Raw genomic sequence first — 25913 nt, forward strand, 5'->3', positions numbered from 1 at the left:
CACGCCCCCGGGCAGGTCCTGGCTGAGCAGTCGCTCGCGCCCACCAAGGTGCTCTGTCGATTCCCTGCAGGCGGGTGGGGGCCTCGGGGGTCTTGGACAGGGTCGGGATGAGCAGGGCAAAGGGTTTGCAGGAAGGCAAGTAAAGATTATAACCACACCTCAAATCGCGCACGTGCTGATTCGATTCGATTCGATTCGCTGAAGCGTACCTCCCCCGTGTTTGCCCCTCAAGACGGTGGGATCTTGGGGCTCAGCTTAATCCTGCTTATTAGGGAGTTTGGTTTGAGGACAGTTGACACTCCCTTTTCTCATCTCTTAGTCATTTCCTCCTTACTCCACCGTATTTTCCTCTTCAGGTTCTTGGGCTTTTATGGCCGACAGGTTTGTTAGTTACGGGTTCCAGTCTTATTAGCTGTGAAGGGATCTGGACAGTGGTCTTTAAATGTCTTTAACATTGTTGTATGTTTAGCGATAGATTCTTCCAGTAGTCACTGGTTTTGTTTGTTTGTTGGTGGTTTTTTTTCCCCCAGTAGAGTGTTTCTTGAGGGCAGGGACTTGTCATATTTATCTTATTATCTTTCTTATTGCAGCACATAGGAAGGACCACGTTGACTGTAGTTGCTTTATTAGTGTTATTTATCTGTGCCTCATAGCGCCTGGATGTGTTAGGTGTTAGTATATATAAATAATACCATTAGTAAAACAGTTACTTCATTCTTTCCAGGTGCTTGGCATATTGGCATGGTTCTGGAATTATGGTGACTAGAACTCAAATGTTTGACTCCTAAACTCCTTCTTGTATACCTTGCACATCCTTTCCTTATGTTTTCTGTCCCACTCTTCTTTCCTGTGGTTTAATTCTGAACAGTACTCCAGACTTAGGTGAGAGGTAGTGTCCTCCAGTAGGGTTTGCCTGACTTCTTCCTTTTTCTTCCTCTTCCCCGTATTTCCATACGCTGCCACCATAGTAGCTCTTTACTCTCACATTAAAGTTACCAAAGGTACTTGTTTGAGGGTGTCTTTCCCCAAGTAGGGAGTGAGGATGTTGGGAGTGAGGATTGTAACTTTGTGACTAAAGTATAGAGTGTTACGAGGTTGGTAGCTGGGCTTCTCATTGTTTCTCCATCCTGTGTAATTTTTGGCCTTATGCATTTTTTTGGTTGCATTATTAGTGTTTATCTTTTGTGTGGTAGGAGCCCTCATTATTGTTGTGGTGTGTATTGACCATACATTTTAATTTCTTGGAACCATTGTGGTAAATGATAATCAGTTCCTCCCTCCTTCCTTTGAAAGAGAACATCCTATATCTTTTTATCTGCTATGTGACTAACAGGGTAACATTTACACATTGATCTATCAAGTTTTTCCCTAGAACCTTCTGGCCAGTACAAAAACGTTCCTCATTTCAAATGTTCTAACTCTTTTTAAATTTCAGAATGAGATGTGGGTCCCAGTGTCTGTTTAATTATGTTGATAAGATCATTTTTTCCCATTTTTTCAGAGCTGTTTTGTGTGTGGACTAGGTATTGTTTTGGTCATTTTTGGCTAGTTCCTGTTTGTTCATTTCTTTCTTCCATACATGTCTTTACTTTATGCTGTCTTCACTTGCATTCGCTTTCTCTAATGTTTGGAGGCATCTCATGCTATTTGTAAGCTAGCTGTTGCTGAGAACACAGGTCACAAACATTCAGGGACTCTAATGACTGAAACTGAAGTAGCCTTGTTATCAAGACAAAAGACTTCATAAAAAGCAGTTCTTTATCTCTCTGTTTTCCTTGGTTTCAAGTGTTTCAATTCATGTGTGGATGACTTTGGTCTAATTCTGACACTTAGCCATTATTCTGAATTCAAGACGTCCAATATCATGAGAGTGACACTTGTTTGTAGTAATAGATATTGTTTCTCTTTATTTGCTCTTTTAAGACTTAACTTTTTTTGAGGAATTTTGGGTTTAAAACAAAATTGAGAGGAAGGTACAGAAAATTTCCATATATTCCCAGCCCCTACATAATACATAACCTCCCCAGTTATCAACATCTTCCACCAGAATGGTACACATAACCTCCCCAGTTATCAACATCTTCCACCAGAATGGTACATTAATTACAATTGATGAGCCTACATTAATGCATTATAGTTACCCAAAGTCCATAGTTTTCCTTAGGGTTCACTCTTGGTGTCGTGCAATGTATGAGTTTGGACAAATGTATGATGTATATTCATCATTATAGTATCATACAGTATTGTGTCATATAGTATTTTCATTCCCCTAAAAATCTTTTGTGCTCCCTCAATTCATTCCTTCCCCTCCTCCCCACTGGCAATGTCTGATCATTTTATTGTGCCCATAGTTTTGCCTTTTATGGAATGTCAGAATTGGAATCTTACACTATGTAGCCTTTCAGATTGGCTTCCTTCTTTGCTAATATGTGTTTATGATTCTTCCATGTCTTTTCATATTTTAATAGCTAATTTCTTTGTAGCACTGAATAATATCCATTGTCTGGAGGTATTGCAGTTCATCAGTTCACCTACTGAAGGGCATCTTGCTTGCTTCTAAGTTTTGGCAATTAGGAATAAAGCTGCTATAAACATCTGTGTGCAGGTTTTGTATCGATATAAATTGTCATAAATACCAAGGAGCACAATTGTGGGAACATATGGTAAGAGTATGCTTAGTTTTTTAAGAAACTGCAAAATTGTTTTCCAAAGTGGCTGTATCATTTTGCATTCCCACTAGCAATGTATGGGAGTTCCTCTTGTTCCACACTCTCACCAGCATTTGGTGGTGTCACTGTTCCAGAGCTTGGCCATTCTGAGGTGTGTTGTGGTAACTCATTGTTTATTTAGTTTTCATTTTTTTGCTTAACATAGGATATCTTTGCCATCTGTGTGTCTTCTTTGTGAGGTGTCTGTTAAGTCTCTGGCCCATTTTTATTTTCCTTTTAGTTTTTTCTTTTTCTTTTTTAATGTTTATTTATTTGTTTTGAGAGAGAGAGCGCGCGAGTGATCAGGGGAGGGGCAGAGAAAGGGGGAGACAGAGAATCCAAACCAGGCTCCGCCCTGTTAGCGTGGAGCCTGATGAGGCCTCGAACCCACAGACTATGAGATCATGACCTGAGCTGAAATCAAGAGTCAGACACGTAACTGACTGAGCCACCCAGATGTCCTTGGGCGCATTTGAAAATCAGATTGTTTTCTTCTTGTTGAGTTTGAAGAGTTTTTGGATAACATTCCTTTATCAGATGTGTCATATGCAAATTTCTCTAAGTCTGTGGCTTGTTTTCTCATTCTCTTGACATTATCTTTTGAAGAGCAGAAAGTTTTAATTTTATTGAAGCCTTGCTTGGCACTTTTTGTGTGGGTGATGCCTTTGATGTTGTATCTAAAAAGTCATTACCATACCCATTGTCATCTAGGCTTTCTCCTATGTTATCTTCTAAGAGTTTTACAGTTTTGCATTTTAGATATAGGTCTGTGATCCATTTTGAGTTAATTTTTGTGAAGGGTATAATGTCTGTGTCTAGATTATTATTATTTTTACGTTAATATCCAGTTGTTCTAGCACCACTTATTGAAGAGATTCTCTTCGCTCCACTGTATCACCTTAGCTCCTTTGTCAAAGATCTGTTGACGCTACTTACGGAGGTCTTTTTCTGGGATTTATTGATCTATTTGTTTTTTCACCAGTAGACACTGTCTTCATTACTGTAAGTTTACAGTAACTCTTCACGTTGGGTAGCATCCGTCCTCCAGCTCTGTTTTTCTCCTTCAGTGTTGTATTGGCTATTTTGGGTCTTTTGCCTGTACGTAAAAACTTAGAATCAGTTTGTTGATATCATGAAATAGCTTTCTGAGATTTGGATTGGGGTTGTATTCAATTTATTTTTTTCTTTTGTGTTTTTTTAGTTTAATTCAACAGATGTTTATTTGGTACACATATTTTATTACACTGCCTTATGTCCCGGGAATAAGGAAAAGAAACAAACCCTATGCCCTTCCCTCAAGGCCTGAAGTGGACTTGCTAGCATCTGCGCATGCGCACTCTCTCTTCCCCGTCTTTTTCTCCCCCACCTTCCTCTCACTCTCTCTGTCTGTCTCTCTCCCCCTTCCCTCTCCATGCACAAGCACACGTAAGCATCATTTTTCCGTAGTGATAACACTACAGGAGAAATACGTTATAAAGCACTTGGAGAGGAAGCAACGATTCATTCTTCCTTGGAAGAATTAGTACCTCAAAGAAAAGGTCACATTAGAGTTAGTGCTTGAAGGAGACATTTTCAGGAGCTAGGGATGGGAAGACAGATTGAAGGACGTTCCAAGAAGGGGAGGAGCATGGGCCCAAACAAGCATTGTGCTAGTGCACGGTGTGTTCTGGGAAATGTTAGTAATTTAAGACTTCTGGGGGTGACATTTGTCACACTTTTTAATGTAACACTTTTCAACTGTGAGTCTTTTTTTGTATTGCATTTCATTTAATGAGCACTTGGCAAGATGAGGGACACAATAATAAATAGCACTGGGCTTTACCCTCAAGGAATTTACAGTTTCACTGGAAAGTTACAGCAGTAAAAATTGTATGGGAAATAACTTAGATATTTTAAAATTTTACTCCAGTTCCTTCTGGTTAAAAATATATATAATTCTCAATGAGAAAATTCACAATTTCTACACTGTTTTTTTTGTGCAAGGCAGCAAAATGTTTTAATCTCCATGTATCTTTTAAACCGGTTGCTTGAAAGGCGTTTAGAATCCTGGGATGATTACATAGTATGCCATGTCTCTGTATGTATGGGCAACTCTAGTCCTGATTTCCTATCTGAGAATGTTTCTGATTGGGTAATGCTTTCCCACGTGTCAAAGCATGATCCAACGCCATCTCTTTCATGAAACTTCCCTCCAGGAAGTAGTATTAATGGCAACTTGTAAATTTTCTTTGGTGTTATCTGTGTAGTAGTCTGATACTCTACATGGGAAGCATTTTTAGACCTTTTTAAATCTCTGTATCTCCAGAGTGCCTTATGTATTTTAGATGTTCTATAATAATTGCTTGATTGATATATTGCCCTTTTTTTGGTGGATACAATACTGAAAAAAACTGCTATGGGAATAAAGGGTATCCCATACTTTGAAGAAGCCTTTGTAAAATAATCTTTTGCTGTGTCTCATCCTCCCAAAAATCCAGCAAGAGATATTATTGCCCACTTTACAGATCAGGCAGCTGAGGCCTAATAGAATCATAAATCCCAGGGCTTTAGGAACTTTAATGTTATTCCATCTATAATTATTGTCTGTCTGTGCAGGCCATAGACTTAGAGAATGGTATAGATAGATAGGCCTTGTGTAGACAGCTAGGACAGCAATTTCTGGACAGATCCCGAGATCGTGCTTCTCTTGTTCACCTCACTTTCTTCTGAACCTTTAGCTTATTAGATTTGAGGAGAGGAAAGAAGGAAAAGGGAGGACTACACAAAAGCGTTCATATAAGCTTATTTCATTTTTGGATATAAGGTAAAAATCTCACATCAAGTGAAAGAAAAGGCAAAGCTGACCTAAGCTGGAAAAAAATTGGGGCGGGGGGACATATTTATGGGCTCTCATAGTTGGCAAGTTCAAGAGCAGACACAACTGGTTCCAGGGCCTCAGACAGCATCTTCAGATCTTCTTTTTTGATTGCCTCCTGGCTCTTCAGACACAACTGATTCCAGGGCCTCAGACAGCATCCTCAGATCTTCTTTTTTGATTGCCTCCTGGCTCTTCTTTCTTCTGTGTTTGCTCTATTTTCAGGCAGTGTCTCTCTGTCTCTCTCTCTATTTCTTTTACTGATAATGTAGCTGAAAGTACCCCTTTTCTCAAAGTCACAGTTGACTAAGCCTAAGTCACAGTAGGTGAAGTAGAGTCATCAAGCACTACCCAAGCCGTATATATTTAAGGAGTTGAACACATGGTTTCAAAGGGATGTCCCTTGCTCTGACAAGAACAGGAAGTAATGAGTGCTAGGTGGGCAAAAGTATAGATGCCCACCTGGCTGGAGTGTGTAGCCCAAATATGGTTCTGATGGTAATAGACTCACCTTGACTTCTGTGCTTTTGGCTTGAGTGGCAATGACACAAACTGTGGTGTTACAAAGGGGGTGTTAACATACTTTCAAGAAGGCATGGATCGTTTGAATCTGGAACTTCAAAAGGAAGACTTGATTAAAATGGTTCTTTTCATCTGGCTTAGGGTCCTCCAGAGTGAAACACCTGGTGCTCTGAGTTTCGCTAGCATCACATTTGTAGGACGGGAAACTTTATCTCATTCATGTAAATTGGAAATTCGGATCCACTCAGCAATGCAGACTCTTGTTATCTATTGCTTCCAGAAAGCCTCCAGAATAGAAACTTGGCTTATTCAGTGCTGGTATCTCTGATGGTCAATGAAAAAAGAAGGAGAAGGAGAAGGAGAAGGAGAAGGAGAAGGAGAAGAAAAAGAAAAAGTGGGCCAGGAGTCCACAGTGGAAGCTCTGATTGTATTAGCATTGTTAGTACTCACCTTGAGCGAGAAGAGGATGAGGAAATGAGGTGATTGTAAAACTTCATTAGGAACAATGCGCACAGCTTCCTGTGGGTCTTGTCTTTGAGCCGACTGCTGAACACCTGTTCTCAGAATAGGACCTACTTGTCTGCTGCTGGAGAGCTTTTTTGTCTTTTACCTTTTAAGTTCTTTATAAAACCTCTTGTTAGATCATTTTAATAATCATTTTAAAACTACACTTGAAGGTTTTGTCTGAAGTCTTCTATTTTTTTGCTTCTCTGCAGAACTGCTTAACATTCTGCCTTCTCTTCCAAGGCCTGAGGAATCTTGTGTCTCAGACATTTGAAGGATAATGAGAATAATGCGTGAACCTAGTTGAGCCCTTGAGCACAGTCTTTTTTTGGGGAGGGCAGGTAAAGCTTTTATGTCACACAGTTCAACCTGCGCATATTACCCCTCTGTACTACAACAGCTCTGCATTATACTCAGTCACAGACATACTACAAGAATACTTCCTAGGAACCCCAAAATATTATTGACCCTGTTCATTTGGTCTGTCTCTAAATGTCCTCTTTTCCTCCCACTGGAAAACTCCTTCTTGTGTAGCTTTGAGCAGTTTCTGGTGGAGAGTTGTGTTGCTTTGTAATTGGTCAGCACTACCTGAGGGTGTGGACTGGCTTCTTCATTAAAGGGAAGACCGAGCTGGTGATCTGGCATTGGGGCTGTGGTTTCTTCTTCCCATAAAATAACCTCGTGGTTACTTTTGAGTATTTCCTTTTGGCCTGAGACTCCAGAAGACAATGCACTTGGATCTGACCCAAACCTCTACTAAGAAAATAGAGAATGTTTGTTGATCAGTGTCTTTTAAACAAGTTTCACTACAATGCAACCATGCTTTCCATGTCTGGGACTGTGTTATAAAAGAAAAAGTATTTTTACAATTAGAGATAATTCAAATGGCAAATTCCTCATCATATTCATGATCTCACTCATTCAGTCCATAAAGATTTTTTTTTTTATATAGAAGTGAAAACTTTATTTTTGATTCCCAAAGAGCCTAGGATCTAGGGGAGGTGAAAACCCATCATTAAATTACTCTGTGTGTCACTTTTTAGGGTAGACCGAGGTATTTCTTTGAGGAACCCAAATGAGGGGGATATGACTCAGCCAGATGAGGGAATTGTAGGCAGTAATGGGCTGGAGGAGGTGATCTTGAATATCGACTACAGACAGTGTAGGTAGAATACAGGGTGAGGGAGATGGTGAGAGATTAGGCTGTAACGCTTAGATATTTATTTTACCCTGAAAATGTGAGGGGCACACCTAAAGAATTTAAGTAGGAAAGTGGTATATGATCAAGTTGACACTTCATTTTATTGTTTACTTTTCTGAACAGACAATATATTTACATGGTTTTCTTTTTCCCACCTCCTTTTCACACAAATGATAGCATGCCCTGCTTATGATGGTGAACCTTGCTGTGTTTACTGTAGTTCTTTATCTTGGCAAGATCTCTCTGTATTAATGTATTAAGAACATCTTTTTTTTTTTTTCTTGTTTTCATTCTTTTTCCTTGTAACTCCTTAATTTTCTTTTTTTCTCCGTAATTCACATAAAAATATGCTGGATTCTATTCTGTTTTAGAACATTCTCTGAGATTGGTCACTCCCTCAAATTAGTATGTCCTTTCTCTCCTGTTTCCCCAACTACTCTCTCTCCCACCTGCTCACTTACTCTAACTTTCTTACAGTTTGTTTTTTGTCTCAGAAGTTCAATGAAATCTATTTTCACAAGTCACAAATGAGCTACTTTAGCTTTATAATGTATTTCTGATTAATATGTGACAGGGAAGAAGATTTAGTATAATATTGGAAAGAGATTTTTAAAATTTAGATAAATCCACGCGTAGAATTGGTTATATCAGAAAGCAGAGATTTTCCAATCACTGGCATTTCTGGTAAAGTACACAGGCTCCCTTCCCTAATTTGTCTGCTCTGGTAAGTGTTCTCCCTACTGCATTGGATGCTGCATCCAATGAAGTTTACTGAAGGCAACTACCATGAACTCCTTGCTAACTCAAGCATATTATAATTTATTGGCAAGATCTTGAGGGCTCATGGAATTCTGGGAGTCTTGATAATGGTTAGCAACCACAGTTATGGGGAATTATGAAATACAGTATTTTTCTAGTAAGAATAGGCTCATCAGACCATGCCTCTTGTATTAATACCTTTCCTTTGGATTTAGTAACACGATTTGAAGATCCAGTGTTTTGCCAGATATGGAGATAGCACACAGCCTAGCTCCTTTCCTTTCCCAGTTTTATTTTTATTTTTGTTTTGTTTTCATCATCTTGGGAGGATTCTTGGGAACCAGCTCTTTATTTTGAAAGCTGGTAAATAAAGGGAAAGAGCCAATAATTTATCTTGACTTTCCCGTGAATATACCACAGAGTAACCAAATAACTGAGCAGGGGAAGTTTCTCTTTATAGAAGCACTTTAACAATAAATGAAGATATGATAGAATTGGAATAACATCATTTTGCAACCCCTGATGAATTGAACCTCAGTGGCTGCTAGCAACACAAAAGAGAGCAAACCTGTACGCTGTGTACTGCTGTCTTTTCAAAAGTTTATTGAGAGAGAGAGAGAGAGAAGCAGAGAGGGAGAGAGAATCCCAAGCAGGCTCTGCTGTCCAGTGCAAGACTGTCTCACAAACCATAAGATCATGACCTGAGCCAAAACCAAGAGTTGCTTAACCGACTGACTGAACCACCCAGGTGCCCCTACACTATGTGTTTCTTAAATGAAGAAGACAACACCACTTCCAGGGGAGTCTTACTCCCCCAAAATCAAACCTGAATCTGATAAAGCCTCCAGATTCAGCCATCAATTTTCAGGGGTTGCAGAGGGCAGGAGATAATGATAAACTACATTGTAAGGTTACAGCCAACAAAATCTTGACTCTGGGAATCTGTTGGACAAATGACCCAGTTTCTTCAACAAATAAATTGCAAAAGGAAAAAGATAAAGAGAGAACCTAGAGATTTAGATACCTAAATGCCATATTAAAAAAATAGCATAAAAACTATAATGTTTAGGGATGCATAGTTAAATAATTAAACTGCAAATAAGTTAACAGTGCATATAAAAGGAGAATACAGTATGGTGACTATATTCAATACTGTATTCAAAGTTAGTAAGAGATCTTAAAAGTTCTTATAAGAAAACACATTTTTTAACTGTTGTGATGGATGTTAACCAGACTTACTATGGTGATCATTTCATACTATATATGATTATTGAATCATGTACACCTGGAGCTAATATAATGTCTTATGTCAATTACATCTTAAATGTAAGTTAAAAGGGCAATGGTTTTTCTCTGTGATGAGGCAGAGGGTTTGTGTTCAGCATGGGCATAGTAATGGCTTCTGCAGGGATTGGCAAGGTACTTTCATGAATGGTGGGTTACAGAGATGTTTACCTTATCATTTATTAAGGGATATATATATATAATGCTTTTTAAAATATTTGTTACAACTAAAAAACATTTTAGGTTTTAGGTGGTTCAGTAAAGTGTTTTCATTCTCCTCCTAAAACAAGAACAATAACAAAAACATCTATATGCTCTGAAGTTTCCAAGCAGTGATCTGTATGGGGCACTAAAGAAGCCCTAGAGTAAATTTCAAATATTGTAGTGGTTAACTTGGGTTTCTACCTGATTCCTTATAGAACAGACAAAAAGTACACAGTCTTTTTAAGAGAAGTATAAAGCCATGCATTTCTGGAACTGACCAATCTTTTTAATTTTTTTAAAAAAAATTTTAAATGTTGGGGCGCCTGGGTGGCTCAGTCGGTAAAGCGTCCGACTTCGGCTCAGGTCATGATCTTGAGGTTCGTGGGTTCGAGCCCCGCATCGGGTTCTGTGCTGGCAGCTCAGAGCCTGGAGCCTATTTTGATTCTGTGTATCCCTTTCTCTCTGCCTCTCCTCCGCTCATGTTCTGTCTCTGCCTCAAAAATAAATAAACTATTAAAAAAATTTTTTTAATAGTTTATTTATTTATTTTGAGAGAAGGGAGCAGGAGAGGGGCAGAGAGAGAGGGAGACAGAATCCCAAGCAGGCTCTGCACCATCAGCGCAAAGCCCAATGCTGGACTGGAACCGCAGGCTGTGACATCACGACCTGTGCCAAATCAAGAGTTGGATGCTCAGCCAACTGAGCCATCCAGGCACTCCAGACCAATCTTTTTTAAAAATTTATTTTTGTTGAGGTGTAATTGACCAATTTTCTTTCATCCCCCTTCCCTGTCCCCCACCCCTTGCCTGTGGCAACCACAATCTGTTCTTTGTATCTATGAGCTTGGTTTTTATTTCTTTGTTTCTTTAGAGTCTACATAGAAGAGAGATCATATATTATGTCTTTCTCTGTCTGACTTACTTTACTTAGCATAATGTCCTCAAGATCCATCCATGTTCCAAATGGCAAGATTTCATTCTTTTTTTGACTGAATGATTTAGATATATATGTATATATGCATTATATATATGATGTACATGATATATATAAGGACATATATTTTTATATATACACACATATTTACATACTTAGATACATTCCAGAATTTCTGTATCCATTCATCCACTGATGGACACTTAAGTTGTTTCCATATCTTGGCTATTATAAATAGTGCTACCTTAAACATTGGGGTGCATATGTCTTTTTGAATTGCTGTTTTAGTTATCTTTTAGTAATACCCAGAAGTGAAATTATTGATTATGTGGTCATTCTTTTTTTTATTTTTTAATTTTTTTAAATGTTTATTTATTTTTGAGAGACTGAGAGACAGGGCACAAGTAGGGAAGGGGCAAAGAGAAGGAGACACAGAATCTGAAAAAGGCTCTAATCTCTGAGCTGTCAGCATAGAGCCCTTTGTGGGGCTTGAACTTGTGAAATGTGAGATCATGACCTGAGCCAAAGTGGGGCACTCAACTATCTGAGCCACACAGGTGCTTCTATGTGGTCATTCTTTAAATAATACTTTTTAGCTTTTTGAAGAGGCACCATACTGTTTTCCATAGAGGTTGTACCAATTTACATTCCCACCAACAGTACACATAGGTTTCTTTTAATACTTGTTATTTCTTATCCTCTTGATAAGAGCCATTGTAATAGATGTGAGGTGTATTGATTATAGCCATTCTAACAGGTGTAAGTTGCTGTCTCATTGTGGTTTTGATTTACATTTCTGTGATAATAAATGATATCTTTTCATATACTTGTTCACCATCTGTATGTTTTCTTTGGAAAAATGTCTATTCAGGCCATATGTTATCAGATTTTTTTTGGCTGTTGAATTGTATGATATTTTTATATATATTATCAATATTAACCACTTGTTAGATATTTGATTTGCAAAAAAATTCTACCATTCATTAGATTGCCTTTTTATTTTGTTGATGGTTACCTTTGCTGTACAGATGCTTTTTGATAAAGACCCACTTGTTCATTTTTGGTTTTGTTATACTTTTAGTGTCAGATTCAAAAACTCATCACCAATACCTGTATCAGGGAGCTTACTGCTTAGGTTTTCATCCAGAATTTTATGGTTTCAGGTCTTGCGTTCAGGTCTTTCATCCATTTTGAGTTAATTTTTGTTTACGGTATAAGGTAGTAGTTTAGTTTCATTCTTTTGTATGTGGGTACCCAGTTTTCCTAACACTTTATTGAAGAGACTCTTCTTTCCAATTGATATTCTTGCCTCTTTGTTGTAAATGTATTGACCATGTTTACATGGGTTTATTTCTGGGCTCTCTATTATGTTTTATTGTTTGTTTTTATGCCAATTCCATATTGTTTTAATTACTGTAGCTTTGTAATAGTGTTTGAAATCAGGAAGTGCAATACCTCCAGCTTTGTTGTTCTCTCTCAAGATTGCTTTGGCTATTCAGAGTCTTTTGTGGTTCCGTACACATTTTAGGATTGTTTTTTCTATTTCTCTGAAAAATGCCATTGGAATTTTGATAGGAATTGCATTGAATCATAAGGATGCTTTATCAATATTAATTCTTTAAATCCAAGAGCATGGAATATCTTTTCCATGATTGTTTTCAATTTCTTAATGTGTTATTTTCAGTATACAAGTTTTTCAGCCCTTTGGTTAAATTTATTCTTAGATATTTTATTATTTTTGATGCAATTATAAATGGGATTGTTTTGTCTTTGTGATATTTGGTTATTACTGTATGGGAACATAACAGGATTTTTTGGTATTGATTTTGTACCCTGCAACATTACTGGAATTTGATTATTTAACAGTTTTTTGGTGGAGTCTTTGGGGGTTTTCTATATATAACATGTTATCTGTACATGGTGATAGTTTTACTTCTTCCTTTCCAGTTTGGATATCTTTTATTTCTTTTTCTTACCTAATTACTCTGGCTAGAACTTACAATATTAAATTGAATGAAAGTGATAAGAGTGGGCATCCTTGTCTTGTTCTTGATCTTAAAGGAAAAGCTTTAAGCTTTTTACCATTGAATATAATGTTAGCTGTGGTCTTGTCGCAAATGGCCTTTATTATGTTGAGGTGCTTTCTGTCTATACCCGCTTTTTTGAGAGTTTTTTTTGTTTTTAATCATAAGTGGATGTTGAATTTTGGGTCGCCTGGGTGGCTTAGACAGTTAAGCTTCTGATTCTTGATTTTGGCTCAGGTCATAGTCTCAGGGTTCATGAATTGAGCCCTGTGTCAGGCTTTGCACTGACAGTGTGGAGCCTGCTAGGGATTCTCTCTCTTTGCCTCTTACTCTCAAAATAAATAAACCTTTAAAAAAATAAGTGGATGTTGAGATTTGTCAGATGCTTTTTTGCATCTATTGAGATGATCATATGATTTTTATCATACATTATTGTTAACGTGGTGTATCACGTTTGTGGATATTGAATCAGCCTTGCATCCCAGAGTAAACCCCCCTTGATCATGGTGTGTGAACCTTTTAATGTATTTTTGAAGTCAGTTTGCTAATATTTTGTTGAAGATTTTTACATCTATGTTCATCACAGATATGGTTTTATAATTTCTTATTCTTGCAGCATCCTGTCTGGTTTTGGTGTCGGGATAATACTGACCTCATAAAATGAGTTTGAAAGTGCTCTCTCTTCAGTTTTTTGGAAGTGTTTGGGAAGGACTGGTAATAATTCTTTGAGTATTTGGTAGGATTTACCATTGAAGCCCTCTGGTTCTGGACTTTTGTATTTTTGAAAAGTTTTTGATTACTGATTCAATTTCCTTAGTAGTAATGAGCCTCCTCAGATTTTCTATTTCTTCATGATTCAGTCTGGTAGGTTATATGTTTCTGGAAACTTTTTCTTTCAGATTGTTCAGTTTTTGGCATATAATTGTTCAGAGTTTTTTCTTGTGATCCTTTGTTTCTGTATTATTACTTAAATATCTCCTCTTTCATTTTTGATTTTATTTTTTTGAGTTCACTCTCTTTTTTTCTGGTGAGTCTAGCTCAAGATTTGTCATTTTTATCTTTTTAAAGAACTGGTTTCTTAAGGTAGGCAGTTATTGCTCTGAATATCTCAGAATTTCTTCTGCTGCATCCCATAAATTTTGGTATATTTCCGTTTTTATTTGTCTCATGGTATTTTTTAAATTTATCTTTTGATTTCTTTTTTTTAAATTCAATTTTTTAAAAATCTTTTATTTATTTCTGAGAGAGAGAGACGGAGAGAGAGACAGAGGGAGACAGAGAGAGACAGCATGAGCAGGGGAGGGTCAGAGAGAGAGGGAGATACAGAATCTGAAGCAAGCTCCAGGCTCTGAGCTGTCAGCACAGAGCCTGATGTGGGGCTCGAACCCACGAACTGTGAGATCATGACCTGAGCCAAAGTTGGACTTTTAACCGACTGAGCCACCCAGGCACCCCTTTTGATTTCTTTTTTGACCCCTTGCTCGATAAGTAGCATGTTGTTTAATCTTCACATAACTGTGCATTTTCCACTTTTCTTTATAGAATTGATTTCTAGTTTTCATATCATTGTGCTTGGAAAGATGCTTGATTTGATTTCACTCTTCTTAAATTTATTAAGACTTGTTTTGTGGCCTGGGATCTATTCTGGAGAATGTTCCATGTGCACTTGAGAAGAATGTGTATTTTTTAAAAATTATTTATTTATTTTTTAGTTTACATCCAAGTTAGCGTATGGTGCAACAGTGATTTCAGGAATAGATTCCTTAATGCCCCTTAACCGTTTAACCCATCCCCCCTCCCACAACCCCTCCAGCAACCCTTTGTCTATTCTCTGTATTTAAGAATCTCTTATATTTTGTCCCCCTCCCAGTTTTTTTATGAGAGAGAGAGAGAGAGCGCGCGCGTGCGCGCGCGTGCGAGAGCACGCGAGTGGGGGAGGGGCAGAGCAAGAGAGCAGCACTGAATTGGAAGCAGGCTCCAGGCTTTGAGCTGTCGGCACAGAGCCTGACACAGGGCTCAAACACACTAGCCGTGATATCATGACCTGGGCCGAAGTTGGATTCTTTACCGACTGAGCCACCCAGGCGCTCCACCCCTCTCTGTTTTTGTATTATTCTTACTTCCCTTCCCTTATGTTCATCTGTTTTGTATATTAAAGCCCTCATATGAGTGAAGTCATATGATATTTGTCTTTCTCTGACTGACTTCGCTTAGCATAAAAGCCTCTAGTTCCATCCATGTAGTTGCAAATGGCAAGATTTCATTCTGTTTGATTGCCTAGCAATATTCCAGTGTGTGTGTGTGTATAATAATATACCACATCTTCTTTATCCATTCAACCATCAATGGACAATGGACATTTGGGTTCTTTCCATAGTTCGGCTATTGTCGATAGCGCTGGTATAAGCATTGGGGTTAATGTGCCCCTTTGAAACAGCACACCTGTATCCCTTGGGTAAATACCTACTAGTGCAATTGCTGGGTCATAGGGTAGTTCTATTTTTAATTTTTTGAGGAATCTCCGTATCGTTTTCCAGAGTGGCAGTACCAGTTTGCATTCCTACCAGCAGTACAAAAGAGGTCCTCTTTCTCTGCATCCTTGCCAAGACCTGTTGTTGCCTAAGTTGTTAACGCTAGCCATTCTGACGGGTGTGAGGTGGTATCTCATTGTGGTTTTGATTTGTATTTCCCGGATGATGAGTGATGCTGAGCATTTTTTATGTGTCGGTTGGTCATCTGGATGTTTTCTTTGGAGAAGTGTCTATTCATGCCTTTTGCCCATTTCTTCACTAGATCATTTGTATTTTGGGTGTTGAGTCTGATAAGTTCTCTATAGATTTTGGATACTAACCCTTTATCTGATATGTCATTTGCAAACATCTTCTCCCATTCTGTCAGTTGCCTTTTAGTTTTGCTGATTGTTTTCTTTGCTGTACGGAAGCTTTTTAGTTTGATGAGGTCCCAATAGTTCATTTTTACTTTTGTTTCCCTTCCCTCTGGAGACATGTTGAAAAAGAAGTTGCTGTGGCCAAGGCCAAGGAGGTTTCTGCCTGCTTTCTTCTCGAAGATTTTGATGGCTTCCTGTCTTACATTTAGGTCTTTCATGCATTTTGAATTTATTTTTGTGTATGGTGTAAGAAAGTGGCCCAGGTTCATTTTTCTGCATGTTGCTGTCCAGTTTTCCCAGCACAATTTACTGAAGAAACTGTCTTTATTCTTTTGGATATTCTTTTCCTGCTTTTCAAAGAGTAGTTGGCCATGTTTGTATGTCCATTTCTGGGTTCTCTATTCTGTTCCATTGATCTGAGTGTCTGTTCTTGTATCATACTGTCTTGATGATTATAGCATTGTAATACAGCTTTAAGTCTGAAGAATGTGTAATTTTTGCTTTTGTATGGGATGTTTTGTATATGAATGTTAAGTCCATTTGGTTTAGTGTGTTGTTTAAGGTTGCAGTTTCTTTATTGATTTTTCTGTCTGGGTGATTTATCCATTGATGTAGTTGGGGTATATTATTGTGGTGCTGTCTATTTCTCCCTTTAGGTCTATTAATCTTTGGTTGATATATTTAGGGGTCCTATCTTGGTTGCATGAATTTGTAAAAATGTTATATCCTCTGGTTGGACTGGCTTCTTTATCATTATGTAATGTTCCTTGTGTTTTATTGTAGTTTCTGTTTTAAAGTTGATTTTGTCTAATGTAAGTATAGCTATTCCAGCTTCCTGTTGGTTTCCATTTTCATGGAGTATCTTTTTCCTTCCCTTCACTTTCAGTCTGTGTGTGTCCTTACCCCTAAAGTAAGTGTTTTGTATACTGCATATAGATGGGTCTTGTTTTTTGTTGTTGTTGTTGTTGTGTTTTGTTTTGTTTAATATTTTTAAATGTTTGTTTATTTTTGAGAGAAACAGACAGACAGAACTGGAGCAAGGGAGGGAGGACAGAGAGAAAGAGGGAGACACAGAATCCAAAACAGGCTTCAGGCTCTGTGCTGATACACAGCCTGACCCAGGGGCAAACTCACAAACAGTGAGATCAAGACCTGAGCCAAAGTCAAGTCGGACACTTAACCGGCTGAGCCACCAGGCGCCCCTTTGTTTTTTAATTATTCAGTCACTTTCTGTCTTTTGATTGGATAATTTAGTCCACTTACATTTAAAGTAATTATTGATAGGTATGTATGTATTGCCATCTTGTTCATTGTTTCCTGGTTTTTGTTGTTGTTGTTGTTATTTTTCTCTGTTCCTTTTTTTCTTCTCTTGCTCTCCTTTGTGGTTTGATGGCTTTCTTTAATGGTATGCTTGTATTACTTNTTCTGCATGTTGCTGTCCAGTTTTCCCAGCACAATTTACTGAAGAAACTGTCTTTATTCTTTTGGATATTCTTTTCCTGCTTTTCAAAGAGTAGTTGGCCATGTTTGTATGTCCATTTCTGGGTTCTCTATTCTGTTCCATTGATCTGAGTGTCTGTTCTTGTATCATACTGTCTTGATGATTATAGCATTGTAATACAGCTTTAAGTCTGAAGAATGTGTAATTTTTGCTTTTGTATGGGATGTTTTGTATATGAATGTTAAGTCCATTTGGTTTAGTGTGTTGTTTAAGGTTGCAGTTTCTTTATTGATTTTTCTGTCTGGGTGATTTATCCATTGATGTAGTTGGGGTATATTATTGTGGTGCTGTCTATTTCTCCCTTTAGGTCTATTAATCTTTGGTTGATATATTTAGGGGTCCTATCTTGGTTGCATGAATTTGTAAAAATGTTATATCCTCTGGTTGGACTGGCTTCTTTATCATTATGTAATGTTCCTTGTGTTTTATTGTAGTTTCTGTTTTAAAGTTGATTTTGTCTAATGTAAGTATAGCTATTCCAGCTTCCTGTTGGTTTCCATTTTCATGGAGTATCTTTTTCCTTCCCTTCACTTTCAGTCTGTGTGTGTCCTTACCCCTAAAGTAAGTGTTTTGTATACTGCATATAGATGGGTCTTGTTTTTTGTTGTTGTTGTTGTTGTGTTTTGTTTTGTTTAATATTTTTAAATGTTTGTTTATTTTTGAGAGAAACAGACAGACAGAACTGGAGCAAGGGAGGGAGGACAGAGAGAAAGAGGGAGACACAGAATCCAAAACAGGCTTCAGGCTCTGTGCTGATACACAGCCTGACCCAGGGGCAAACTCACAAACAGTGAGATCAAGACCTGAGCCAAAGTCAAGTCGGACACTTAACCGGCTGAGCCACCAGGCGCCCCTTTGTTTTTTAATTATTCAGTCACTTTCTGTCTTTTGATTGGATAATTTAGTCCACTTACATTTAAAGTAATTATTGATAGGTATGTATGTATTGCCATCTTGTTCATTGTTTCCTGGTTTTTGTTGTTGTTGTTGTTATTTTTCTCTGTTCCTTTTTTTCTTCTCTTGCTCTCCTTTGTGGTTTGATGGCTTTCTTTAATGGTATGCTTGTATTACTTTTCCCTTTATCTTTTGTGTATTTACTGTAGGTTTTCACTTTGTGATTTCCATGAGGTTTTCATATAACAACCATGAGGTTTTTATATAGCCTATTTTTAAGTTGATAACTTGTTTGATGGCATTCTAAAGTGTCACATTTTTACTCCCTGCTGCCAAGTTTCATGTTTTTGATATCTTGTTTTTTATCTTTTCATTTTGCATATCACTTAACTAATTATTGTAAAGAGTTGTTTTTACTATCTTTGTCTTTTAATATTCATGCTAGTTTTACAAGTGATTAATCCACTATGTCTACTATGTATTTATAAATATATTTATTATGTAATTCCTTTACTTGTGACTGTGTAAGTTTCTGTTTTGTGGATGGTCCACAATTTACTTAACCTGTCTACTTCTGATGGACATTTAGGTTTTCTCCAATATTTTTCTGTTAAAAATAGAGCTGTAATGAATTGCATTGGATATCAAAGATTGGCATTTCAGAAAGTTCAGTAGGTGCTTAAATACTTACCGAATGAATGACGGACCAGAAGATAAGTGGCTTAGAGAAGAACAAGGAGGGAGGTGAAAGAATGAGACTGGAGACAGGGTGACTGGTTATAAGGCTCCTGCAGTTGTCTGGCAACAGAACAGAGGGAAATATATCTAGGAGATCCAGTAAAACAGGGTGATCTCTGTAACACTGGGATTAGGAGACAGGAGTAGTCAAACATGATTTTTTTTAAAGTGTATTTTTTTATTTTGAGAGAGAGGGAGAGTGAGTGTACATGCATGTACACGCATGTGCTCTCATCAACCATGAGATAATGACCTGAGCTGAAATTAAGAGTTAGATACTTGACTGACTAAGCCATTCAGATGCCTCAAGCATGATTCCTTAGAAGAATAGTAATACATTGGACAAATAAGCATTTATTACCCATATGTCATACATGAAAAGAGCTCTATTTTCATTGGGAAATAGATGCACAGAATTAAAGACAACCACTAGCAAAGATAATCAATAGGAATAGTAGGAATCAGTGATTGATTGCTACTTTCCGTTTCTTCTGGTCTTGTTTTTCCAGATTTTCTGCTGTTACTGCTAACCCACATTCTTTCTTTTTATTCCTAATCATCTCTCCTTGACTTCCTCAATTTGAACCCTTATTTTATTTTATTTTTAATTTTTAATGTTAATTTATTTTTGAGAGAGAGAGAGAGAGAGACAGAGCATGAGTCGGGGACAGGCAGAGAGAGAGAGAGAGACACAGAATCTGAATCTGTGCTGACAGCTCAGAGCCTGACATGGGGCTCGAAGCCATGAACCATGAGATTATGACTTGAGCCGAAGTCAGATGCCCAACCAACTGAGCCACCCAGACATCCCTTTTATTTTATTTAAGGCTTATTTAGTTCTGAGAGAGACAGAGAGAGTGTGAGTGGGGGAGGGGTAGAGACAGAGGGAGAGAGAGAGAATCCCAAGCAGGCCTCACACTGTCAGTGCAGAGCCTGACATGGGGCTCAAATCCACAAATCTGTGAGATCATGACCTGAGCTGAAATCAAGAGTCAGACGCCTAACTGACTGAGCCATCCAAGCGCCCTGAGAACCCTTATTTTAAAGATTAGAGACTTCACAGTTCTTAAGCTGCTGGAAAGTCAATTAATTGATTTTTCATTCAGCTGATTAGGAAGTAAGATACTGTGCCTACAGAATGTATTTCTGACAGATGGTATGATTGTGTGCTGTTTTAAAAAACATTGAAATAGGGATGCCTGGGTCGCTCATTTGGTTAACTGTGTGACTCTTGATTTTGGCTCAGGTCACAATCTCACAGTGCATGAGATCGAGTCCCAAATCAAGGCTCTGTGCTGACAGTGTGGAGCCTGTTTGGGATTCTCTCCCTCCCTCTCTCTCTGCCCTTCTCCTGCTTGCATGTGTGTGCATGCTCTCTTTCTATCTCTCAAAATAAATACATAAACTTAAAAAAATGAGATAAAATGATATACCATAAAATTCACTTTTTAAAATTTATTTTTAAATTTTATTTTTATTTTTTTGTTTCTTTCGTAGTTTATTGTCAAGTTGGTTTCCATATAGCACCCAGTGCTCATCCCAACAAGTGCTCTCCTCCGTGCCCATCACCCCTCTTCCCCTCTCCCCCACGCCCATCAGCCCTCAGTTTGTTCTCAGTATTCAAGAGTCTCTCATGGTTTGCCTCCCTCCCTCTCCCCAACTATTTTTTCCCCTTCTCCTCCCCCATGGTGCCCTGTTAGTTTCTCCTGTTCCATTTGTAAGTGAAAACATATGGCATCTGTCTTTCTCTGCCTGACTTATTTCCCTCAGCATAACACCCTCGAGTTCCATGCATGTTGCTATACATGGCCAGATTTCATTCTTTCTCATTGCCATGTAGTATTCCATTGTATAGATAAACCACATCTTCTTGATCCATTCATCAGCTGATGGACATTTAGGCTCTTTCCATGATTTGGCTATTGTTGAAAGTGCTACTATGAACATTGGGGTACATGTGCCTCTATGCATCAGCACTCCTGTATCCCTTGGGTAAATTCCCAGCAAAAATTCACTCTTTTGAATTGAACAATTCACTGTTTTTGTAGCTCATTCATAGGCTTTCACAACCAGCATCAGTAATTCCAGAACATTCCATCAACCCACAAAGAAACCCTGTATCCATTAGAAGTCATTCCCCATTTCTTTTCCCCTCCTACATCTGGCAGCTGCTAATCTACTGTATGTTTCTTTGGATTTGTCTGTTCTGGGCATTTCGTAGGAAGGGAGTCATACAAGATGTGGCCTTTTGTGAGTAGATTCTTTCACTTAGAATAATGTTTTCAAGGTACATCCATATTGTAATATGTATTGATACTTCAATTTCTTTTTATGGCTGAATAATATTCCACTTTATAGATGTATCACATTTTGTATATCTGTCATTTGATGGACATTTGCGTTTCAGTTTTTTGGCTGTTGTGAATACTGCTACTCTGAACATTTGTGTAGGAGTTTTTTTCATGGACATTTGTTTTCATTTATCTTGGATATCTTTGTAGGAGTGAAATAGCAAGGTCATATGATAACTCTGTATTTAGATTAAAAAAAATTTTTTTTATGTTTTATTTATATTTGAGAGAGAGAGATCATGAGTGGGAGAAGTCAGAGAGAGAGAGAGAGAGAGAGAGAGAGTCACAGAATCGGAAGGAGGCTCCAGGCTCTGAGCTGTCAGCACAGAGCCTGACACGGGGCTTGAAACCATGAGCTGTGAGATCATGACCTGAACCAAAGTCGATGCTTAACTGACTGAGCCACCCAGGCGTCCCTGTGTTTAGATTTTTGAAGAACCAAGTGACTGTTTTCTAAGGCAGCTGCATCATTTCACATTCCTACCAGCAATATGGAAGCAATATCCCATGATTGGCAATATGTGAAGGTTCCAACTTCCACATCCATGTCAATACTTGTTATTGTCAATCTTTTTGGTTGTAGACATGCCACTGGGCATGAAGTAGAGTCTCTTTTTAGTTTTTACTTATGTGTAAAAACTAATGATTCATGATTCCTAATGATTCATAGGCCTGCATTTCTTAGCTGAATATATTTGGCGTAGTCCTTAGGTGCTATGTTTAGTGCTAGAAATACAGTTGTGAACAGGGCAGTCCACTGCCCTCTTGGAGATTAGATTTTATTTGAGATGGTAGACAGTAGCAAAATAATTGCAATTAGAGTTTTAATAAGGAATCAGTTAAGGACAAGGACATAATAAGGACAAGACATGGTCCCTTATTAAACTTTTTAGATATTCCATTTCAGTGATTTAAATCTTTTCTATTTCATTGGAGACCCACATTCACTCACTGGTTTTTAAGAATATGGTATAGGGCATTTTTGCATTTGGTTTTATTTTTAAAAATAAAATTGGAAAAAATTCAAAGGAAATGAGAGCATATTAAAGGAAAAACATACTCAAATGTATTAAAAAGTGGAATATTTTCCCAGCCATTAGCAGCTTGGTGACTATTTATTGCTCCAGACTTATTTCCATGGCATATATCATGTAGAGTTTTGATTAAGGAAATTACGTTCCTAAAGGATTTTCACTTCTTTTTGAGACTTTCACAAGAGCATGAGTGATATCACTGATTGTGCAGTGATTTATGTGGTGGGCATGTAATAACATGGGTGCTGCTCGGCTCGCTGCGCTTGACACAGGTCCACATGGCTGTGACGGCATGACTCCTCATCTTCCCTTTTGCTACAGATGGCCCTCATCCCTGCCGGAGTGTTTACAATGGGCACAGATGATCCTCAGATAAAGCAAGATGGGGAAGCACCTGCGAGAAGAGTTGCTATTGATGCCTTTTATATGGATGCCTATGAAGTCAGTAATGCTGATTTTGAGAAGTTTGTGAACTCAACTGGCTATTTGACAGAGGTAATAGGATTGGGCTGGGGAGGAAGAACTTGTTCTTTTCTAAAGAAAATTTTTTTTTAATGTTTATTTTTGAGAGACAGAGCATGAGCTGGGGAGAGGCAGACACACACACACACACACACACACACACACACAGACACACACACACACACACAGACACACACACACACACACAGACACACACACACACACACAGAATCCGAAGCAGGCTCCCAGGCTCTGAGCTGTCAGCATAGAGCCTGATGCAGAGCTCAAACCCACAAACCACGAGGTCATGACCTGAGCTGAAGTTGGACGCTTAACTGACTGAGCCACCCAGACATCCTGAACTTGTTCTTTTCTAATATCAATTATCCACTCTTTATTATGTGCCCAGTACTGTACTCAGCAGTGTATATATATATTTCATCTAATCTAGTTCTCATAGCAACCCAATGAGGCCAGTTATTTTTCAGCAAACTTAGGATTAGAAAGTGGTTGGCCCTGAGTTACACAGCTAGTTAGTGTTGGGGCTGGGATTCAGGCTTGGCCAGTAAGATGCCAGGGCCTGTGTTTTTAACCATTAGGCTATCTTGTGTCAGTGCTCTAATATGCAGAGTACCATTGCTCGGGGTTTTTTTGGTTTTCTTTTTTTTTTTAATTTTTAAATGTTTTTGTTTATTTCTGAGAGAGAGAGAAAGAGGGAGAGAGACAGCGTGAACAGGGGAGGGTCAGAGAGAGAGGGAGACACAGAATCTGAAGCAGGCTCCAGGCCCTGAGCTAGCTGTCAGCACAGAGCCTGATGTGGGGCTTGAACCCACGAACCGTGAGATCATGACCTGAGCCAAAGTCAGATGCCTAACCGCCTGAGTCACCCAGGCCCTCCCATTGCTCGGGGTTTTTGAGACAGCAGATAGCATTTAGAATAAGGCCACTTTTTCCCCTCTCAAAAAAATTGCAGTTCAGTTGTTTGAGAAGCATTACGTATTTCATTAGGCTATAGATGCAGAAGTGCAGCTCTTCATTTTTGTGGTTTTATTTCAATACCTGATGACTCATAAGCTCTCCTATAGCAGTTCCAGGTTATTCTCTGGTGCTGAATCCCAAAGCAAGGTTCTGAAAGTGGATGTTTCTTCTAAAAGGGAATACATAGACGAGGCTTTCTAGTTTATGAAACTTTCTCTAAGTGTCTAAAATATACTTGTTTTTTAGGTTTCCCATTTTCTCTCACCAGAGGACTTTACCCTTGTCTTCAGTTTGTGGAATCCTTGTTTTGTTTTATTTCCCCCTGCCCAAGCCCAAGACATCATTTTTTTTTTTTTAAAGTAGGCTTCATGCCCAGCATGGAGCCCATCGCAGACCTTGAACTCATACCCTTGAGATCAAGACTTCAGCTGAGATCAAGACTCAGGCGCTCCACCAACTAAGTCATCCCGGTGCCCCTCAGTGTTTTGTTGTAAATAAAAAAGTAATTTGAGGGGTGCCTGGCTCACTCAGTCTGTGGAGCATATAACTCTGATCTCAGGGTTGTGTGTTCTAGCCCCTCATTGGGTGTAGAGATTGCTTAAAAATAAAATCTTAAAGAAATAGTAATCTGAGAGTAAATGCTGAAAGCAAAACAATGTTCAAATTTGGTTTTGTTGCATCACATTTCTTTGGAATTTCCTAAAATATACAAAGTGTTTTTTCTTTTATATGTGTTTAGAGTAAGCAGAAGTCCCTCTTTTTTTTGGTTGTTTCATAAGGTTCCTCACAGATCAGTTTTCTCAATAGTCTACATAAATTAGAAGAAGACTTGGAAGGGAAGAAATTCCCTTCAGACTAGGGTTTTCCATAAAGAAGATAGAATCACCAGAATGCAGGACATCCAGGAACATAGATAGAGAAAAATGACATACAACTTTTTACTACTCTGTAACTGAAATTTAACATTTCCTTTAATTCTGAGGCAGATGACAAATCATACAAATGGTAGTAGCACCTATAACTTTGTCACCAGTAGAAATCACAAATAATTTTTGTCATATTATTGTTGTTGTAGATATCTTAAAATATTTGCATTCATCCCCACTTTGGAAATGATATTTATGAGACCTTCCACTAGATCTCACTTAACATTATTAATAAAGAGGACGTATATGTTACTGTAGCATAAATTTACTTTATTAATATGTATATATAACTATTTTTCTTTGTAATCATATTGATTTTGTTTTATGCCCTTCAACATTTCATTCTGAGAAAGAGGCCCCTAAGCTTCAGCATACTGCCCGAAGGGTCTAGGGCACAAAAAGTGTTAAGAACCTCTACTTTTTTTTTTTTAATTATTTTTATTTATTTCTAGGAGAGAGAGAGAGTGTGTGTGAGCAGGGGAGGGTCAGAGAGAGAGGGAGTCACAGACTGAAATAGGCTCCAGGCTCTGAGCTGGCAGTCAGCACAGAGCCCGACGCGGGGCTTGAACCCACGAACCGCGAGATCATGACCTAAGCGAAAGTCAGACGCTTAACCGACTAAGCCACCCAGGCGCCCAAAGAACCTCTACTTTGGATAAATACTTCATCTTTTTGTGACAGTACATTTTTTTTCTTTCCCTGCATCTTCATTTCATGTCACATTCCACTTACTCACCATGTTCTAGCCCAGCTGCTCTTATTGCTATTCCTTGAAAACTCAGCATTCTTTTCCATCTTAAGATGTCAGCCCATATTTTTTTTAAGTTTTTATTTATTTTGAGAAAGACAGAGATGGTATGAGTTCGGGAGGGGCAGAGAGAGAGGGAAGGAAACAGAGAATCCAAGCAGGCTCCACACTGTCAGCGCAGAGCCTGATGCAGGGCTCGAACCCATGAAACTGTGAGATCATGACCTGAGCTGAAACCAAGAGTCAGACACTTAACTGCCTGAGTTACCTAGGCACACCAGCGGTCCATATTATTTTCCCCTGCTTGGAGCTTCCCTCTCTCCTTGGCTGTCTTTTTCTCATTCTTGAATTGTTTCAGCTTAATGTCTTCTTCTCAGGGAGGCTTTCTCTGCTCACTCTAT

The 25913-nt window shown here is 38.4% G+C and overlaps 1 protein-coding gene across 1 annotated transcript in view; it reads left to right on the forward strand.

The window, feature by feature from the left end:
* Positions 1 to 7: 7 nt before the first annotated feature.
* The window catches only part of SUMF1 (sulfatase modifying factor 1), a 97076-nt gene continuing 71170 nt past the window's right edge, over positions 8 to 25913 (forward strand). The window contains exons 1-2 of the mRNA XM_077763747.1: positions 8 to 48; positions 22720 to 22893. Coding sequence (XP_077619873.1) covers positions 22720 to 22893 — 174 coding nt within the window. The 5' untranslated portion in view covers positions 8 to 48. The remainder of the gene's footprint in view (positions 49 to 22719; positions 22894 to 25913) is intronic.

Source organism: Crocuta crocuta, unplaced genomic scaffold, assembly GCF_008692635.1.
Source record: "Crocuta crocuta isolate KB4526 unplaced genomic scaffold, BGI_CrCroc_1.0 scaffold184, whole genome shotgun sequence".
Classification (NCBI taxonomy): Eukaryota; Metazoa; Chordata; class Mammalia; order Carnivora; family Hyaenidae; genus Crocuta; species Crocuta crocuta.